General features: G+C 49.9%; 4 protein-coding genes across 5 annotated transcripts; 2 read left to right on the top strand and 2 right to left on the bottom strand.

The window, feature by feature from the left end:
• The first annotated feature begins 11 nt into the window (after window positions 1-11).
• Window positions 12-2,093, top strand: LOC121591092 (probable glutamate--tRNA ligase, mitochondrial). Its single transcript, XM_041911466.1, has 3 exons — window positions 12-308; window positions 373-1,557; window positions 1,628-2,093. The coding sequence occupies exons 1-3, from the start codon at window positions 104-106 to the stop codon at window positions 1,876-1,878; spliced, it is 1,641 nt and encodes a 546-aa protein (XP_041767400.1). The 5' UTR covers window positions 12-103; the 3' UTR covers window positions 1,879-2,093.
• LOC121591094 (serine incorporator 1) lies at window positions 1,898-4,451 on the bottom strand. Of its 2 annotated transcripts, none has more exons than XM_041911469.1 (4): window positions 4,251-4,451; window positions 2,945-3,959; window positions 2,530-2,680; window positions 1,898-2,467 (listed from the first exon to the last, which is right to left on the bottom strand). In XM_041911469.1, the coding sequence occupies exons 1-4, from the start codon at window positions 4,284-4,286 to the stop codon at window positions 2,332-2,334; spliced, it is 1,338 nt and encodes a 445-aa protein (XP_041767403.1). In that variant the 5' UTR covers window positions 4,287-4,451; the 3' UTR covers window positions 1,898-2,331. The 2 variants fall into 2 exon arrangements, with proteins under 2 accessions (XP_041767403.1, XP_041767402.1); XM_041911468.1 differs by having other exon boundaries at window positions 2,530-2,689.
• Window positions 4,452-4,695: 244 nt separating this feature from the next.
• Window positions 4,696-6,908, top strand: LOC121591095 (probable N-acetyltransferase san). The gene is made up of 2 exons (XM_041911471.1): window positions 4,696-4,879; window positions 5,075-6,908. The coding sequence occupies exons 1-2, from the start codon at window positions 4,872-4,874 to the stop codon at window positions 5,775-5,777; spliced, it is 711 nt and encodes a 236-aa protein (XP_041767405.1). The 5' UTR covers window positions 4,696-4,871; the 3' UTR covers window positions 5,778-6,908.
• Window positions 6,909-7,433: 525 nt separating this feature from the next.
• On the bottom strand, window positions 7,434-12,906 carry LOC121591090 (hormone-sensitive lipase). The gene is made up of 6 exons (XM_041911465.1): window positions 10,268-12,906; window positions 9,367-9,644; window positions 9,154-9,291; window positions 8,848-9,085; window positions 8,646-8,771; window positions 7,434-8,560 (listed from the first exon to the last, which is right to left on the bottom strand). The coding sequence occupies exons 1-6, from the start codon at window positions 11,993-11,995 to the stop codon at window positions 8,450-8,452; spliced, it is 2,619 nt and encodes an 872-aa protein (XP_041767399.1). The 5' UTR covers window positions 11,996-12,906; the 3' UTR covers window positions 7,434-8,449.
• Window positions 12,907-15,675: the final 2,769 nt, after the last annotated feature.

The following is a 15,675-nucleotide window of genomic DNA, read 5'->3' on the forward strand; positions in this document are numbered from 1 at the left end:
GAGTTGTTTACTGTTTTGCGCAAAACGTCAATCACGCTTCAAAACAATAATATATTTCACCATCCTGCAGGCGCATCGACGGAATGTGTGTGTAGAGCAGAAAATGCGCGTTATTTCGGGACAGTTTGGAAAAACGAGTCTTCCAGTAGGTTTGCTTACCGCCCTGAGGACATCGTCGGTAGGATGTTGGCGGTTCTACTGTGATAAGCCGTCAGGCAAGAGCGCGGCCGCAGCAGCAGCACCACCACCCAACACGGCAACCAGCAATGAGCAGGAAGTTCGCGTTCGTTTTGCACCTAGTCCAACAGGTAGGATCCATCATCTGCTTACGTGCCTTATCGTTTTAACAATCTTTCCCCATTTTTGCCTCAGGCTACATGCATCTCGGTGGGCTACGGACAGCGCTGTACAACTATCTGTACGCGAAAGCGCACGGTGGCAAGTTTGTGCTGCGCATCGAGGACACCGACCGGGAACGGTTCGTAGAGGGTGCGGCGGACAAAATGTACGCCGATCTCAAGTGGGCCGGCGTCGAACCGGACGAAGATCCGTACAAAGGTGGACCGCACGGTCCGTACACCCAGAGCCAGCGGTACGAAATCTACAAGCAGGAGGTGAAAAAGCTGATGGAAGATGGCCGCGCGTACTACTGCTTCTGTACCGAGCGTCGGCTGGAGCTGCTGCGCAAGGAAGCACTCCGGCTGCGCCAGGTGCCGAAGTACGACAACAAATGTCGTCACCTGACGCCGGGCCAGATTGCGGAGCGGCTGGCGAAGAACGATAAGTTCTGCATTCGCTTCAAGCTCCACTCGAAAGGGGACGAGTTTAACGATCTGATTTACGGCAAGATCGTGTACTTCATCGCACAGCAGGAGGGCGATCCGGTCATCATCAAATCGGACGGCTTCCCGACCTACCACTTCGCGAACGTGGTGGACGACCACTACATGCGCATCACGCACGTGCTCCGTGGGGTGGAGTGGCAAATCTCGACCCCGAAACACATACAGCTGTTTCACGCGTTCGGCTGGCGGCCACCCCATTACGCCCATCTGCCGCTCATCATGAACCCGAACGGGTCGAAGCTTAGCAAGCGGCAGGGCGACGTGCAGCTGGAGCATTACCGCAACAATGGCGTTTTTCCGCAAGCCCTGCTCAACTACATCACGCAGAGTGGCGGTGGCTTCGGACGGGAGCTGCTCGACATCGACGCACCACAGCTGACCGATCTGATACGACAGTTTGATCTGAAGAAGATCAATGCCAACTCGAGCCGGTTGAATCCGGAGCTGTTGAAGCACTTCAATCGGGTGGAAATTAGGTACAAGCTGCAGCACGACAGTGAAGCCGCCGAACGGATTGTCCGCGAGGTGACGGAGATGGTGCGGAAGGAGTTCGCGAAGGACGTGAAAAACCTGCAGCTCAATCCGGAACACGTGCGGGATGTGCTGAGCTGGTCGCTGCCAAGGATAGACTCGCTGCAGGATCTGGTGAAGAGCAAGCTTTCCTTTCTGTGGGTGCTGCCCAAACCTACCAAGCAGCAGATAATCGATGCCGGTAGGTGCTTCCCGCATGTAGTTTTGTATTCTCTTTCTTACCTTTCCCAACGCGTTCTCTCACCGGACAGACATTCTAGCCGTGCTGGCAAAGAACCTCGCCGCCGAAGCAGAAGTGCCGGAGTTTAACAAATCGGAGCTGAGCCGGTTCATTAAATCGTTCGCCGAACGAAACCACCTTGCATTTGAGAAGCTGATGAAGGCGCTCCGTTCGGGGCTGAGCGGACTGCAGGAGGGTCCGTCCGTGCCGGAGATGATGGAAATACTCGGCCGGGAGAAGACGGTCGAGCGGATTGAACTCGCTGCCGGGCGACACAAGTAATTTGGGAGGACAGTACCCTAAAGTCCACTAGCTTTATTGGCGGTTCGTATAGTTGCTGTTTGTTTTTTGGGAGTTGAAGATGATCGTTGCTAAATGTATAACCTCACACACATAGACCGGCTGGGATCGTGCATGTGTGACGCTATGTACATTGGGAAAACTAGACTTTCAAACCAAATGTTGCGTAAAATATAGAATTAATATTAGCGTTGAAAGAGTATGTGATTCCCAGAACTAATTTTCCTACGCACATTATCCGCACCCGGCTTCATATGCTGCCTACAATTCTCGCCCAATTCTTCATCCTCCTCCAGTTCCCTCTCTTATTCATATCACAATTAATTCATTTAAAAAAAAAACTATAATTTGTCTTACATTCCTATCGGGTAAAGTTAGTTCAAGATGAGTAATATAGTTGTAGCGGGAAAAGTGTAGCACATTATTTAGACCAGCTTAAAATTCACGGTCGGTAAGTACCATCGGGGCCACCAGCGTCCAGCCGTACAGGGCAACGCACATCCAGCTGGAAACCACCTTCACCCACATCGAGGCAGCATTCGCGTTCAGCGTATCGAGTGAAGAATTTGGCCTGTAAAGAACGCTCCGCTTTAGCGATCATGAGAAACAACTCAATATAATTAATATACTTACTGATACCAGTTGGTAAGCGTCATCATCACGTACAGCGTGGCCGTGATGAAGACGATGTGAAACAGGGACCAGTTGTACGCGACGGCACTCTCCTCGTTGTCACGCACCTCATTGCCATGGCGACCGCCGGCATTCGATCCATCATCGCTAGCTGTAAGATCTTTTTCGATTAGATTGGATTGCAGTGCAAGAAATCAAACGAACCAAACATGGTGATACATAATACACATCGACAACGTGCGGTGGTTGTGCAAATAAAGAAGGATCCACACAAAAGGCGCATAAAAGATACAAGAGTTAGAGAAATCGAGTGTTAGTAGTTTGCTAAACAACACCCCCACTTCCTTGCTACAAACTAAAGTTAGTGGTGCATTAATAATAAGCACGCTCCTACACCCTGCCACACGCTTCTTACCTTGATTTTCCAGATCGGGAAGCCGCGACACGTTGCTGGCCGAGCGGAGGGACGAGTACAGGATGCACAGCAACCAAATGATCAGCCCCACGATGCTCGTCTTGTCAAAGTGTACCTTGTTCGATTTCTCGCCAATGATGCCCAGGAAGCCGGGATTGCACTCCGCATCCGGATTGTTCGCGACGGCCGACCAGGTCAGATAGACCGTGTACAGCGTTACCATGGCGCTTTGCAGCAGCCCCGACCGGGGCTGGTACTCCTGTACGCGGGGCAAAATCGACAAAAAGCTAACCGCGATGCACAGCAGCATATTGAACGTGATGAAGAACTTGTTCAGCGAGCAATCGTCCGCCTGCGTGAAGTACACGTACAGCAGCACGATGCCGGTCAGCGACAGCACGTACTGCACGCCGGTGGCGCAGCACAGGGCCGCAAACCAGCCGCGCGACTCGTCCTCCTCGTAGTTGCTCACCCAGGCCTCCGCCCAGTTGTGCGCAAAGTCAATGATGTACACGAGCTGCACCAGTATGAAGGCGAACCCTCCGATCAGGCCGACCCACATCCAGGCCGGCCCGAACCCGGTTTCCGGGATGAAAAAGGCACCGATCGCGATGCAGATCACGATCATAAACTTGATGCCCCAGAAACCGTTCTGCAGTGCGGCCCGCGGGTCCTTCGACGAGCGCACGCCGATCATCATCAGTGCCCACAGGGCGAAGAAGCACACGAGCGCAAAGCAAATGCGATACACGGCCAGATAGCCGACGGCCGAGCTACAGTCGATCGTTTCACCGCCCGGCACAAAGCCGGAAGCGGTCGACGTTGAGTTCGCACAGAACGGTACCTTCTGCAGGAAGTCCTGCAGACCGGGCGCTAACATGATGGCCCCCACGATGGCACCGAGCACCAGCATCAGCGCGTACATGAAGCGGGTCGCGGTCGAGTTGGACTTGAGCGACGAGGGGCACAGGGAGCAGCACAGCGAGCAGGCCGTTCCCGTGCAGCAGCAGGCCAGCTAGGGAAAACAGAAAAAAAGCAAACAAACATAAACACAAGATAACAAACATGGGAAGACATCTTCCAGCAAACAAACGAAATGATCCGCCGTGGTACGATGAATCACGCTACAAAATTGTCATGCAGATAGGCTAATCAAATTATGAGAATGAACAAATCTTCTCGAAAGTTGAGCTGTTTTTTTTTCATTCTGTGCTTGTGTTTTGTGATTGGCCTTGATGGAGTCATTACACCAGTGTGGAAAATCGATATGGAAGCGATCCGATGGTCAGAGCTTCGCTGCACTTACGTTGGCCGCTGAAACCAGTCCCAAAACGGCTCCCATTATAAACGCTTATCCCGTTTATCGTTTGGTTTCGTTCGATGGAGGATTTTTTGTGAAAATTTGCACAGAACACTTTAATTACGACTCTTTTTCTCGAAGCCCGAACAAACAATCACCCTTCCGTGTAGGATTCGCTTTTTCAACAACAAAGGAAAGTGACAGTTGTCAGGGTGCGGCTACACCAAGCTACAGCTGTGGAAGAAAAAAAAATACATTTATTAGCTTTTTATCCCAGAAAATTGCTTTTTTTTTGGAATTGGAAGATATTTGCAAAATTGATTATTATGCAACACATACATTTTACGCATTCAAAGTCGCTAAATAGCAAAAAAATGTATATTGCAACTCCGTGAGTCTAACCACTTGCTAACATGCGTGCTGTCATGTTGACAGCCCGACCCGAAACGTCAGTTGGCTGACAAATACAGACGTCTTTTTTGCTCATTCGGACGAGAGAGAAAAAAATAATTAAGTCTTGTGCCAACTTTTGGCTCGAAATCTTCACCGCCTCGTCCGTAGTTGCATTCGCCTCTTCATTTGTAGCACGAATCAGCCCACCCGCGGATCCTTTTGCAGCCTTCACCCATGACTCGGTAAGTGTGGACCGACTGGAGGAACCCGGGAACGGTGGCGCCCGATCGGATCAGACCGCTCCACACCACATCTAACCTCAATGTCGTGTGTCTCTGTGTGAGAGAGACTCGGTGCTTGAATGGGGCACGGCATCCCTGGTTCTTATTCTTACCCCCTGCTCCGCTATGCTCTTACATCTCCCCCCCTCCCACCAGGCTAACGCGTGAAGCTCCGGCCCGGGCCAACATCGAGCTGGGCGACGTGACGCACCACAACCTGAAGCAGCTGAAGAAGATCAACACGGTCGTGCTGCCGGTGTCGTACAATGACAAATTCTACCTGGACGTGCTGGAATCGGGCGAACTGGCCAAGCTTGCCTACTACAACGATGTCGTCGTCGGTGCCGTCTGCTCCCGGATCGACACGTCGGAAAACATGCGCCGGCTGTACATCATGACGCTCGGCTGCCTGTACCCGTACCGGCGGCTGGGCATCGGCACGGTGATGGTGCAGCACATCCTGAACTGCGTCGAGCGGGACGGCAACTTCGACAGCATATTCCTGCACGTGAAGGTCGACAACAAGGGTGCGATCGAGTTTTACAAACGGTTCGGGTTCGAGATCGTGGAAACGAAGCAGCACTACTACAAACGGATCGAGCCGGCGGATGCGCACGTACTGCAGAAGACGCTCACGAAAAAGGCTGCGGTGGCGGCGGCCGCCGCAATGAGCTGCCCCCATCAGCACAGTTCGGAAGCGGATCGAGAACACCAGGCGGGGGTTGCGAATGGGGACAGCCATGAGGCGGCGGGTGAGGCACCGCAACCGGCGGCAGCCGCTGGCAATGCGAACAATCATTCGAGCATCCAAAACTCGACCACGCAACAAACACCGCAGGCTGCCGAAAAGAACCGATAAACCGGGTCGGGTTTGAAGATGTAACCCGCCTACCACCATCGAGCAACCCGGGTGCAGCAACCAGTGACCGCAGTGGGCAGGCAGTGGGCGTTGAGCGCAACCATTGGCAACGGCGAACCATTGCATTCTTCTTGCGCGCGCGTTTTCACTAGTTGGCGATGGGAGTTCGTTCGTTCTATATTTGTTAAATTGTGTACACATGTGAGCTACATGTTCTTTACTTCACACCGGCCCCATCCCACGTGCGAGACCACACACACACACACACACACACACGACTGTGAATCAGCTTTCCCCCCCTCCCTGGCCCCATCCCCAATGCGCCCGCTTTCGAAAAAACGTGTTAAATAATAATCCTGTGTGGTTCAGTGTACTTGGGGGTTGCTACTACACACCCTCATGCTGCTTCTTCGTGTTAAAGGGGAAAAGGGAGGAAAAGCTGCGTCCCGTTGGTCGAAAAATCTGTGTTCTGTTTTGTGTTTCTGTTGTAGCAGTACTCATCAATAGTTAAGCGAAGTAATAATGTACCGAATGCGCGCCCAAATCACCTACACACACACACACATGCAGTGAACGAAACATCTAAAAGAATAACTTAGGACGAATAAAGTTAATCACTACATAACGTAACGGGAATGACTATCGGTTTCCTTTTGCTCACTTAATGGAACAGCCCTTTACCATTGCCAACGAAGAAGAACCTGTTGTACCCTGTACAACAATGGATCGATACGGTCAATCGCAAAACCCAAAATAGCTCGGTTTGATTTGCCATTTGCGCAATCGATTTTATTCTTAGCCGGTTCCGCGATTAAACAGGAAACTCTCTTATTGATCAGCTCTGTTACTATTGTTCAATTAAAACAACCATCACAAAACATTTTTGTCAGTTGAGAAAATACATTAAATATATATTTCGCACAAAATTTAGGTACGGTTCTGGTCTGATTTCCCATTACAACAATCTTCGCACTTTAGATTGGTTTTCACCAGGACAATTGAGACGGATTGGCGAGATTATTTTAGTTTTAATCATCCTCGAATCGGTTTGTTTAAAAAGGGGGGAAACTATTGTTTAAATATATCATTATACTGAGAGAAAAAAAATTAAAGACTTTACCTAGATAGCAGTAGAAGTAGTATGTATGTATGACTGTATACACAAGTAACATTCTCCGGCGCCACAAAAATATCATCTTATTATTTGCGTAAACTGTAAAGTTTCGTACACATAGAGTAGTTTGTTCTTTGTTTGCTTTGCTTAAATGCTGTTTTAAATATAGTTTAATTATCACTTTCCCTCCCTTTCCAACGAGTATGAACGAGAACGTAGCGATTGTTTCACATCATTTGCCACTGCATCTGTGTGTGTTTTTGTATTTTGCAAGAAATGGGTCAAGGAAGGATAATAAAGACGAAAAAACCCAGTCTTTTTTTGTTGCGGTGATGGTAACAAAACCTACTGAAGATGATTGTAAGTATCCGGAAAATGGGATGTGATTTGTCTTGGAATCATTATGCCACACAAACGGATGGATATGATGATTGACTGTCCTCTCATTCGGCTATTGTTTCCCCTGTAAATTTCCCATTTCCTAGAAACAATTGTCCATTCTTTCAAATATTAACCGTAGGTTGGTAGTCTAACATTTTGTAACAACAGGAAATAACACGCGCGAGTTTTTACACTTCACCATTCAGGCAGGTGCGATGGTGTGATGCTGCTAAACTGGTTTTGCCGCTTATTCGCTAACCCTAACATACGCGCTAATTGCCTTTGTGGAGTGTTTTAAATATTTTTCAAATCTCCTTGTACTAGCCACAACGAGACAATTGTTTGCTTGTTTGTTCACAATTCAGTTGGAGTGTTATAGTATTTGTAAATGGGGCACAACAAAGCGAGATTCTGTTGTAACAAAACAATGTGTTGCACGGGCAACAAAAGTAAAGGGAAAACATAATCACAAATTACCTCGACTTACGTACTACCCAAGCACCGGTGGTTTCGGTGGATTATCGCTTGTTCTCCAAACTTCGCCTAACGCGACCCTCTTACATTAATCATACTAAGTTTGAATATCGGTAACGCGTAGAGTAAGCAGCAAATAGATGCACACAACTTTACGAAATATTTGTATATATAAATCCAGTAAGATTCAGTAAGCGCAAAACGGACAAGGCAGATAATAAATTACACCCCACCATGCACAATATGCTCGCGTTTGCACTACGCCGGAGCGTTTTTGTTTTTTTTCTCTTCTTTTGGTTTTGTTGGTGCTGATTGCAAAAAGGTGCATCAATAATAGCAATAATATAAAGCCGCATCGCACTAAACACACAATGGGGGGGTAGGGGTGTGATGTAGCATCAAAGGCCAATCGGTTGTTTTTTGCTTCACAAAAAGGGACGTTTAACGACGACGCGTGTATTGCGCATTCTATGCACGTGTTTTGGGTCCACTCGGTTCCGTCGAGCTGTTCGGTAATGCACCAGAAGTATATGAGCCTCTTGTTTGTTTCATTTGAGCTAAATCAAAGCCTCTAGAGCCTGTTGTTTGCTTGGTTTTGGGTTCAAATTTTGGTTGGGCTTTACGGAACAACAGTTTTCAGTCTGGAGTGGCGGCAATGCCTGGCAGCCGACGGCGACGCCTCACTGCCTTACCAGCATTTTCGCTAACAGCAGCCCTGCTTCGTGCCCGGATCTTCCAGCGTGGTCGGTATTTCGAGCAGCTCGGCGATACGCTTCACGCACAGCTTCGAACCATCGTGCGCTTCTTTGGAAATCTATATATTCGGGCGGAAAGCAGAAAAAGATGGTAATTGTAAACATTCCCTTATCACCGAACCGTACACTGCACAGTGTACTTACAGTTGCAAAGTTTAAGAATCCATGCGGCAGCCCGGGCAAAATGTCAAGCGAAACGGACCGGTGTAAGCTCTTCAGTCTTTTGGCAAACATCACACAATCATCCAGACAGGGATCGAGCACGACGGTCTGCAACGAGAAGGTAAGGTAAGTGAACACAATTTAACGCACAGGATTCCCGCACCCACAGTCCCACCCCACGCACCAGTATCTTTGTCGGGGGAAATTGACTCAACACCTCATCGGAGGCCCAGTACGGCGACAGGTGGGAATCCTTGGGCACGTGAAAGATGAACTCGTCGGACGGGCTGCGGGCGATCAGTGCATCCAGATTGGTTTGCAGCTCGTTCTGCGAGCCGCCTGCTGCGATCGGTTTCGAGGCGGTAATGCTGGTGAGCGTGTTTGACACCTTGCTGACAAAGTTACTTGCAGCCGTCGTGACGCTGTACAAAGGAAATCGCACGAAATTGTTTACAATCTTGGCTTAAAATCGAATTCATCTTTCAATTACCGTTCCTGAAGATTCTGAACGCTTATCGCTTCCCGGCCAATGTCGAGCACGATGTTCTCTTCCGACTGGGAACGGGACGCGGGACGAAGGATCGGTTCCAGCTCACCGGCAGCATTGGTGGTCGTGTCGAGGACGTAGCTGAAGCAAAGGAAAAGCAAGGGGTAATTAATTAGCTCATTGCCACTCGCAACTCCCTTCCCATTCGCACCGTACCTATTGATAAAGTTCGCCACATTCTGGTTCGTGTTTTGCTCCGAGCTAATGTCGCTCGGCATATCCATATCCAAATCATCGACCACGGTCACATTGCTGCGCTCCGTGTTCAAGTTGACCTGCTGCAGCGTGATCGGCTGGGAGTCCTCCTCCAGCGACGTGATCGTGTTGCTCTCGTCCGGGCTGATGATGTCGATTGTATTGCCGAGGGATTGGCTCTGCAGCGCCAGCGTATCGCTCGCCGTGTCGCTTACCGGGCTGAGGTGCTGATTTTGAAGCTGCAGTGGGGAAGGAGGGGTGGAGAGAGTAACAAGGAAGCTCCGGTTAGACGGTTGGCACCAAAAGAAGCAAAGAACGCGATAACGCGTTGATTACGAAATCACACGCTCTTCACAAGCGCCATAACGTTGCTCGTGCAGATGTAACGAGAGATGACAGGGTTACATCACTCAGAGCGTCTTGCTGGGAGTTTATTGATTTGTTCTATCGGCATGGGCGGCTAAAAATAACACCCAAATTACACTGCCTTCCTCATTACACATCCGGTACAATGAACGTCAGTAGTGGTGCATTGAATCAGCACCGCGTTTAGTGTGCAATCCGGGAGCAGATGATTCAACGCCTAGCGTGCACAGAACTTTGCACTTGGCGGCCAATCTTCATCTCAAGAGGTAGCAGCAATCATGGATCAGGCAGGCACCAAGACCCGTAAGGTTAAAGCATCAGGAAGAATTCATTCTGATTAGCACAAAGCACCGTCAACATTCACTCATTTTCGCCACTATCGCCATTCCAGCTAATCGCAAAGGTCAGTGAAACAACGTTCCTGTGTTTTTTGGGGGCTGTGTGTAAGCCCTGCCTGGAAAAAGAATGTGTTTCTTTTCAATTTCAATCAAATTACCTGCACTGTGTTGGCACTGTTCAGCTGCTCCCACATCGAGTTATCATCATCCCCGGAATCCGACCGATCCGGTGTCTTCTCCTGCTCCACCTTTCGCTCGTCGCTTGGCACCACCACGCTCACATTGTTGTTGCGCATCTGCTGGCCCGCATTCACGATCGCTTGGCGCTGCTCGTGCCGCTTCCGGTTTTCCTCCAGCACCTCCAAACTCGGACAGGCGTACGCCTTCAGGCAGCGCATCATGAACCCGAACGGTAGCAGCGGATCCATCAGGCAAAGCATCCGCGCCGGGCTCGGCACGAAGCTGATCAGCACCGGGCAGTACGCCAGAAAGATGCCGTCCGGGCGGCGTACGCCCAGCTCGATCGCTCGCATCGCGCAGCCCAGGTTAAGGTTGGCGCCGGCCGAATCGCCCGCCAGTATGATCCGCTCGCCGGTCGTACCGAGCAGCTCGCAGTTGCGCAGCGCCCAGCAGTACGCGTAAAACACCTCCTCCAGGGCGCGCGGGAACGGTGCTTCCGGGGCGAGGCTGTAGTCGATCGACAGTATCGGCACGTTCAGCGTGACGGCCCACTCGCGCAGGTACGTTTCGTGCGATTTGGAGCTCTGCGCTACGAACCCACCGCCGTGACAGTGGAACAGCAGGCCGCGGGACGCCGGGTAGATGGTGCTGCGCTGCGAGTTGCTCCGCTCGCCGATCATGCCCTTCCGCTTGACGGCCGATATCAGCCGCGCCTTGATCGGGGCCGCCCCGCCGTGACTTTTCGGGATGGGAATGTCCACAAACACGTCCTCTTCCTGCTCCTGCTCCTGCTGCTGTACGCCATTCGACGCCGGCGCCCGGGCCGTTTTCAGCTGTATCGGTTCGGGCGGGATCGTTATCACCCGGTTCACCTTCACCTTGAAGCCGACAAACGATGGCAGCGTGTGCATCATTTCCGACTCGGCCAGAAACCAAAACGCTTTACAAAAATCCACGTTCGAGTTTTGCGAAATGTTCACGATGCGCCGGGCGCGCAGCTCCGGATCGAGCATGTACTTGGTGCTGGTGTACATCAGGCTGGTCGCTTTCGAGATCCGGCCGCCCTCGGAGTAGTAGCCCTCGGAGAAGCCGGCCATCCCGATCGAGATGAACTTGAGCAGCGGTTTGATCGAGTCGCAAAACTGAAACCCGAGGCACCGGCCGTAAAAGCAGTACTGGTTGATGATGCCGCCGCGCGCAAACAGCTCCTCGACCGAGTGCGACTCGTCCGGGAACAGGTCGCCCGACTGGCGGGTCCACTCGCGCAGCGTTTGCGTGTGCTGCAGGCAGGTACACAGGCTGGCCATCAGGTGGTTGTACGCTTCGACCTCCTTCACGTACACCGCCTTCCGGAACAGGATCGTGCTGCGGTTTTCCATCACGTAGCGGGCCAGCTTCAGCGCCGTCTTCACGCAGCACTCGACCACGTACAGAAAGCTGCGAAACCCGTTCCCCGGGACGGACGGGTCGAAATCGTACTCGCCCATGAAGCTCTGCACCGTCCGGACGAGCGGTTTGGCCATCTCGATGTGATCGATCAGCCCGACGAATGCGCCGTGCAGCCGCAAACCGGTTTCCGTATCATCGCCCTCAAAGTAGGCGATGTTGTTGCGGCAAAGATCGATCAGCGTGTCGAACAGCATCAAGCTCTGCTGCTCTTCCGACGCACCTTCCATGGTGTCGGCTCCCTGCTGCTGCTGCTCCATTGCGATAATTGTAACAATGTGGTCGACGGTATGAACGTGCGAGTGGCGTAATCTTACCCTACACACGGCTGGCACACGACTGAAAGCAAATACAATTCCGCCGACGGTCCGCACTGCGGCTTATCATTATCGTGTTGCTTCACCCCGAGAACGACGCGGGTATGCTACGCGGGGAAACGCAGGGGGTCATTCAGTTGGCCATTCTCGTGTTATTATTATTTATTTTCTGTCTATTACGAACAGAGGTTCACTGCGCTTGTTTGGACTTTGCCTACCCGGATGAAGGCAATTCCCCGATTCGCTGATGACGATGACTCGATTGCACTGACGAACACAAACGCGCACACTGATACACAAACGCACACAAGCTGTACCGTACCTGCTGTGCACCGTCTGTTGCATCAGTGAGTCCGGGTGCACCTGTACCCGTACACCTTGCACCTTCCTTCGTTACCCTATTTTCACTGCGTTTCGCTGTGCCCGCGTGTGTGCATTGTAGTGTGGTACGGAAAATGGCACGTCACGTTTTCCGCCTCAACGCTCACGAGACACGGCAGGATGCAATGGGACGACAAGCACATGCACACGGGCGCTTTGAAGGATTTTCTTCGCCTTACGACACACGATCACAAGAATGCACTGCGCTGCGTTCGCTGTTATGGAGGGAGCACACGAAATCACAAAACACACGCACACACACAAATCCTAATGCTATCACAAAACGTTGCAGTGAGTTTATCACTTGGCGAGGAGCAATTTTCAGACCACCGATCGCTGTGACGGGTTGCACTTTCACCAGCGAAACGCATTTGCACACCGAAACCAGAAGGGAAAGCGGAATGCAGCGCAAAGTGTTTTCGTTTGCAGCGACCGATAGCGGGCGCAATAACAGCAGCAGCAACAGCAGCAGCAGCAACAACAACACGACGAGCTGACAGCTGTCAAACGGCGCGCTGTTCGAAAACGGAGCGGGACAGCTGCACTTCGAATCAGCTGAGCGGGTTTGACAATTTGAAATCATCGTTACGCAGTACATAGAAATAATCATTATGAATTTTGTCTTTTTACCTAATGCAAGAGGGTGAAATGAAGAATTGAAGATCAAATGAAAATTAATAAATGTATCTGAAACTCAAGATACGTTGAAAATGCTCCAAAAAATGGAAAAAAAATCTCAAACTTAAAAAAAATCAGTTTAAAATTGCATGTAAATTCAACGATCTTTTCCTAAAGTTTGTCTTCTGTTTTATATTATTAATAAAAAATATCATGTGTAAAGTACAGTAAATATTATTATATATGATTGTGTATTTTAAGTTTTTGCTACATTAAACTCTTTCACCAGCAAAACATGTCAACTCCCAACTCTGTTACGATGCGCTAGCAACAAGCACGCAACACTTTTATTTTAAGCCATGCCGCTACCTGCCATTGCACAGGAGTTTGAATTATTTTAGATAGCTTTACAGAACGGTTGATCGTCTCGAGCGTCCAAAAATAAATCAACCATAAAATCTAACAACAGCAAAGCCGTCCCACAAATGTATTGCCACAAACCGAGCGCTTTCGTCCTTCTGATCTGATAGCGCAAAAGCCAGTCAAAAGGGAATGGACTCCGCACGAATGCCAGTGAAAGCCCCGGAATACAATCCTGCACAAGCTTTAAGCGATTGGTTTATGTCGTGATTTACGGCAGTATTATTCGTGACGATTTTGTGTTATTTTTTTTTTTTAGAGTGTATGTTGTGAGTGTGTGTGAGAGTTTGCTTCGGAAAAGAGAACGATGGACGCATTCCAAAAACAGCTGAGCAGCGGCAGCAGCAGCAGCAACACCCCGCACACAATCCAATCTGTAAGGTGCTCTCTTTTTCGCAACGATGCCCGCCCCGGCAGGACAAAACGGTACGAACAGCCGAAAATACACTCTTGTGTCATTCGATCCCTCCGTTTCGCACAGTTTGTTCACTATCTCCATCCCGGTCGCTTCATTTTATGTTATGGGTGCATGCCCGTTCTTGGATCCATATCCTGCCTACTGACCCTTCCCTTCACACATTCTCCCTCCCCCATCCCCAGCACCCTTCTCCTGTGTGCGTTTGAGGCAGGGGTCTTGTGGTGAGCAAAGTTTTCGGGAAGGTTTTCCGGTGTCCTCGAACAATGCCAACTTTGTCATCGATTTTCATCCGTCTACACGCCAGTCCGCACGCCAGCCAGCCAGCCAGCCAGCAAGCCGGTTGCACGGTACTGAGATTTGACTTTTTTTTTGGTGTCACATCTGAGAATCGAATAAAATGTTGTCTATTGCTCGCGGAACGTGGCATGTGCTGCACTCACGTAGTTGGTATAATTTTAAAAGACTGTACAGCCGCCAGTACCACCGAGTTTGGGCGGAAAAGTTTGGGAAAGGAAATGGGAGAGAGACACAAAAAATCAATGCAAAACTATCGCCACTGCCCTTCAGACGAGGACGAGGCCTCCAGCTGGCTCGAATTATGATTGAGCTGGCGCCAGGTACCGGCGATACAATCTCCACCGTGTGAGTGTTATTTTTGGGACAAAGGAAAGTAAGTCTTCGCTTCGCTAATGAACTACACAGCTGGGCATGAGATGTGGTCACTAATAATAAAGCAAGCAAACAGTTCATTATGCGTCTGTTTATTGTGTCGAAATGAAATCAGAACCACATACCCATACACAGACTAGCACACGCGTGCAAAGTCCAACAAAGCTACTTACGACAGAAAATTCCATTGTTAGGCCAACTCCCTTATCCTTGATGCGTTTCATTCTACATTTCTTTCCATCTTACGCCTAAAAAAGTTATGCATTCCTACCATGACATGCAACCCCGCTCATGCTCATGCACGATACGCAGACAGAGAGGCCGAGCGAGCGGGCTGATCTCGTCGCAAATGGTTGAGTCGGAGGAATTTGCACATCGCTCGAGCTTGCTCTACCGAAAGATTCAACCACGCCGGTGCACCGATTCTTCTCATTCTGCAGCGCTACAAACGCATGGGGCTGAATGTGCCGGGAAATGTTGCCGGTACACCCATGCATGCCCCGAAGGCATTCGTGTATGCCTGCCTGCCTGTCCGGACCGGAGATGCAACATTGCTGGCGCTGCTTTCACGTACGGCAGCCAACCGGTAGAAAATTGTATGCCAGATAACGATTCTCACCCTTTGTATGATCACCCATATCGTGAGATGCAGTGTGGTGTGATGTCGTTTATTGCACTGCCGGAGGTAAGGTCGACCTCTCATGGTATGATTTATGGCAATCACCGGCAAACGATTGTCCAGAAACTTTGCTATCTTTTACTCCTTTTAGTCGTTTGTTTTTTATTCGAGAAAATTTACATTACTTGATCAAGAAGACTGTTACAGCTATTTTTCAAATATTAGAGCAAAATTTACAGTAAAATAATTTCCACTAATCAAGCTAACGAAGATGAGGGTATACCTGCTGGTTAAATGATGTAGGTGATTTTTCTGCAAACGATGTGTATCTCGACGTGCATGGAGTGTTAGCCTGCAGGATGTAATCGTTACCGTGTGTTTGAAGAACTCGTGAAGAATCTTTCCATATGACGGAAAACATAATACACACACTATAACGTGCAATTAACATCCTATGCATAATGCAGTCCCATGCTGTTGAGGTGTCGATTAAGATAG

The sequence above is a fragment of the Anopheles merus genome, chromosome 2R (genome assembly GCF_017562075.2).
Source record: "Anopheles merus strain MAF chromosome 2R, AmerM5.1, whole genome shotgun sequence".
Taxonomy (NCBI): domain Eukaryota; kingdom Metazoa; phylum Arthropoda; class Insecta; order Diptera; family Culicidae; genus Anopheles; species Anopheles merus.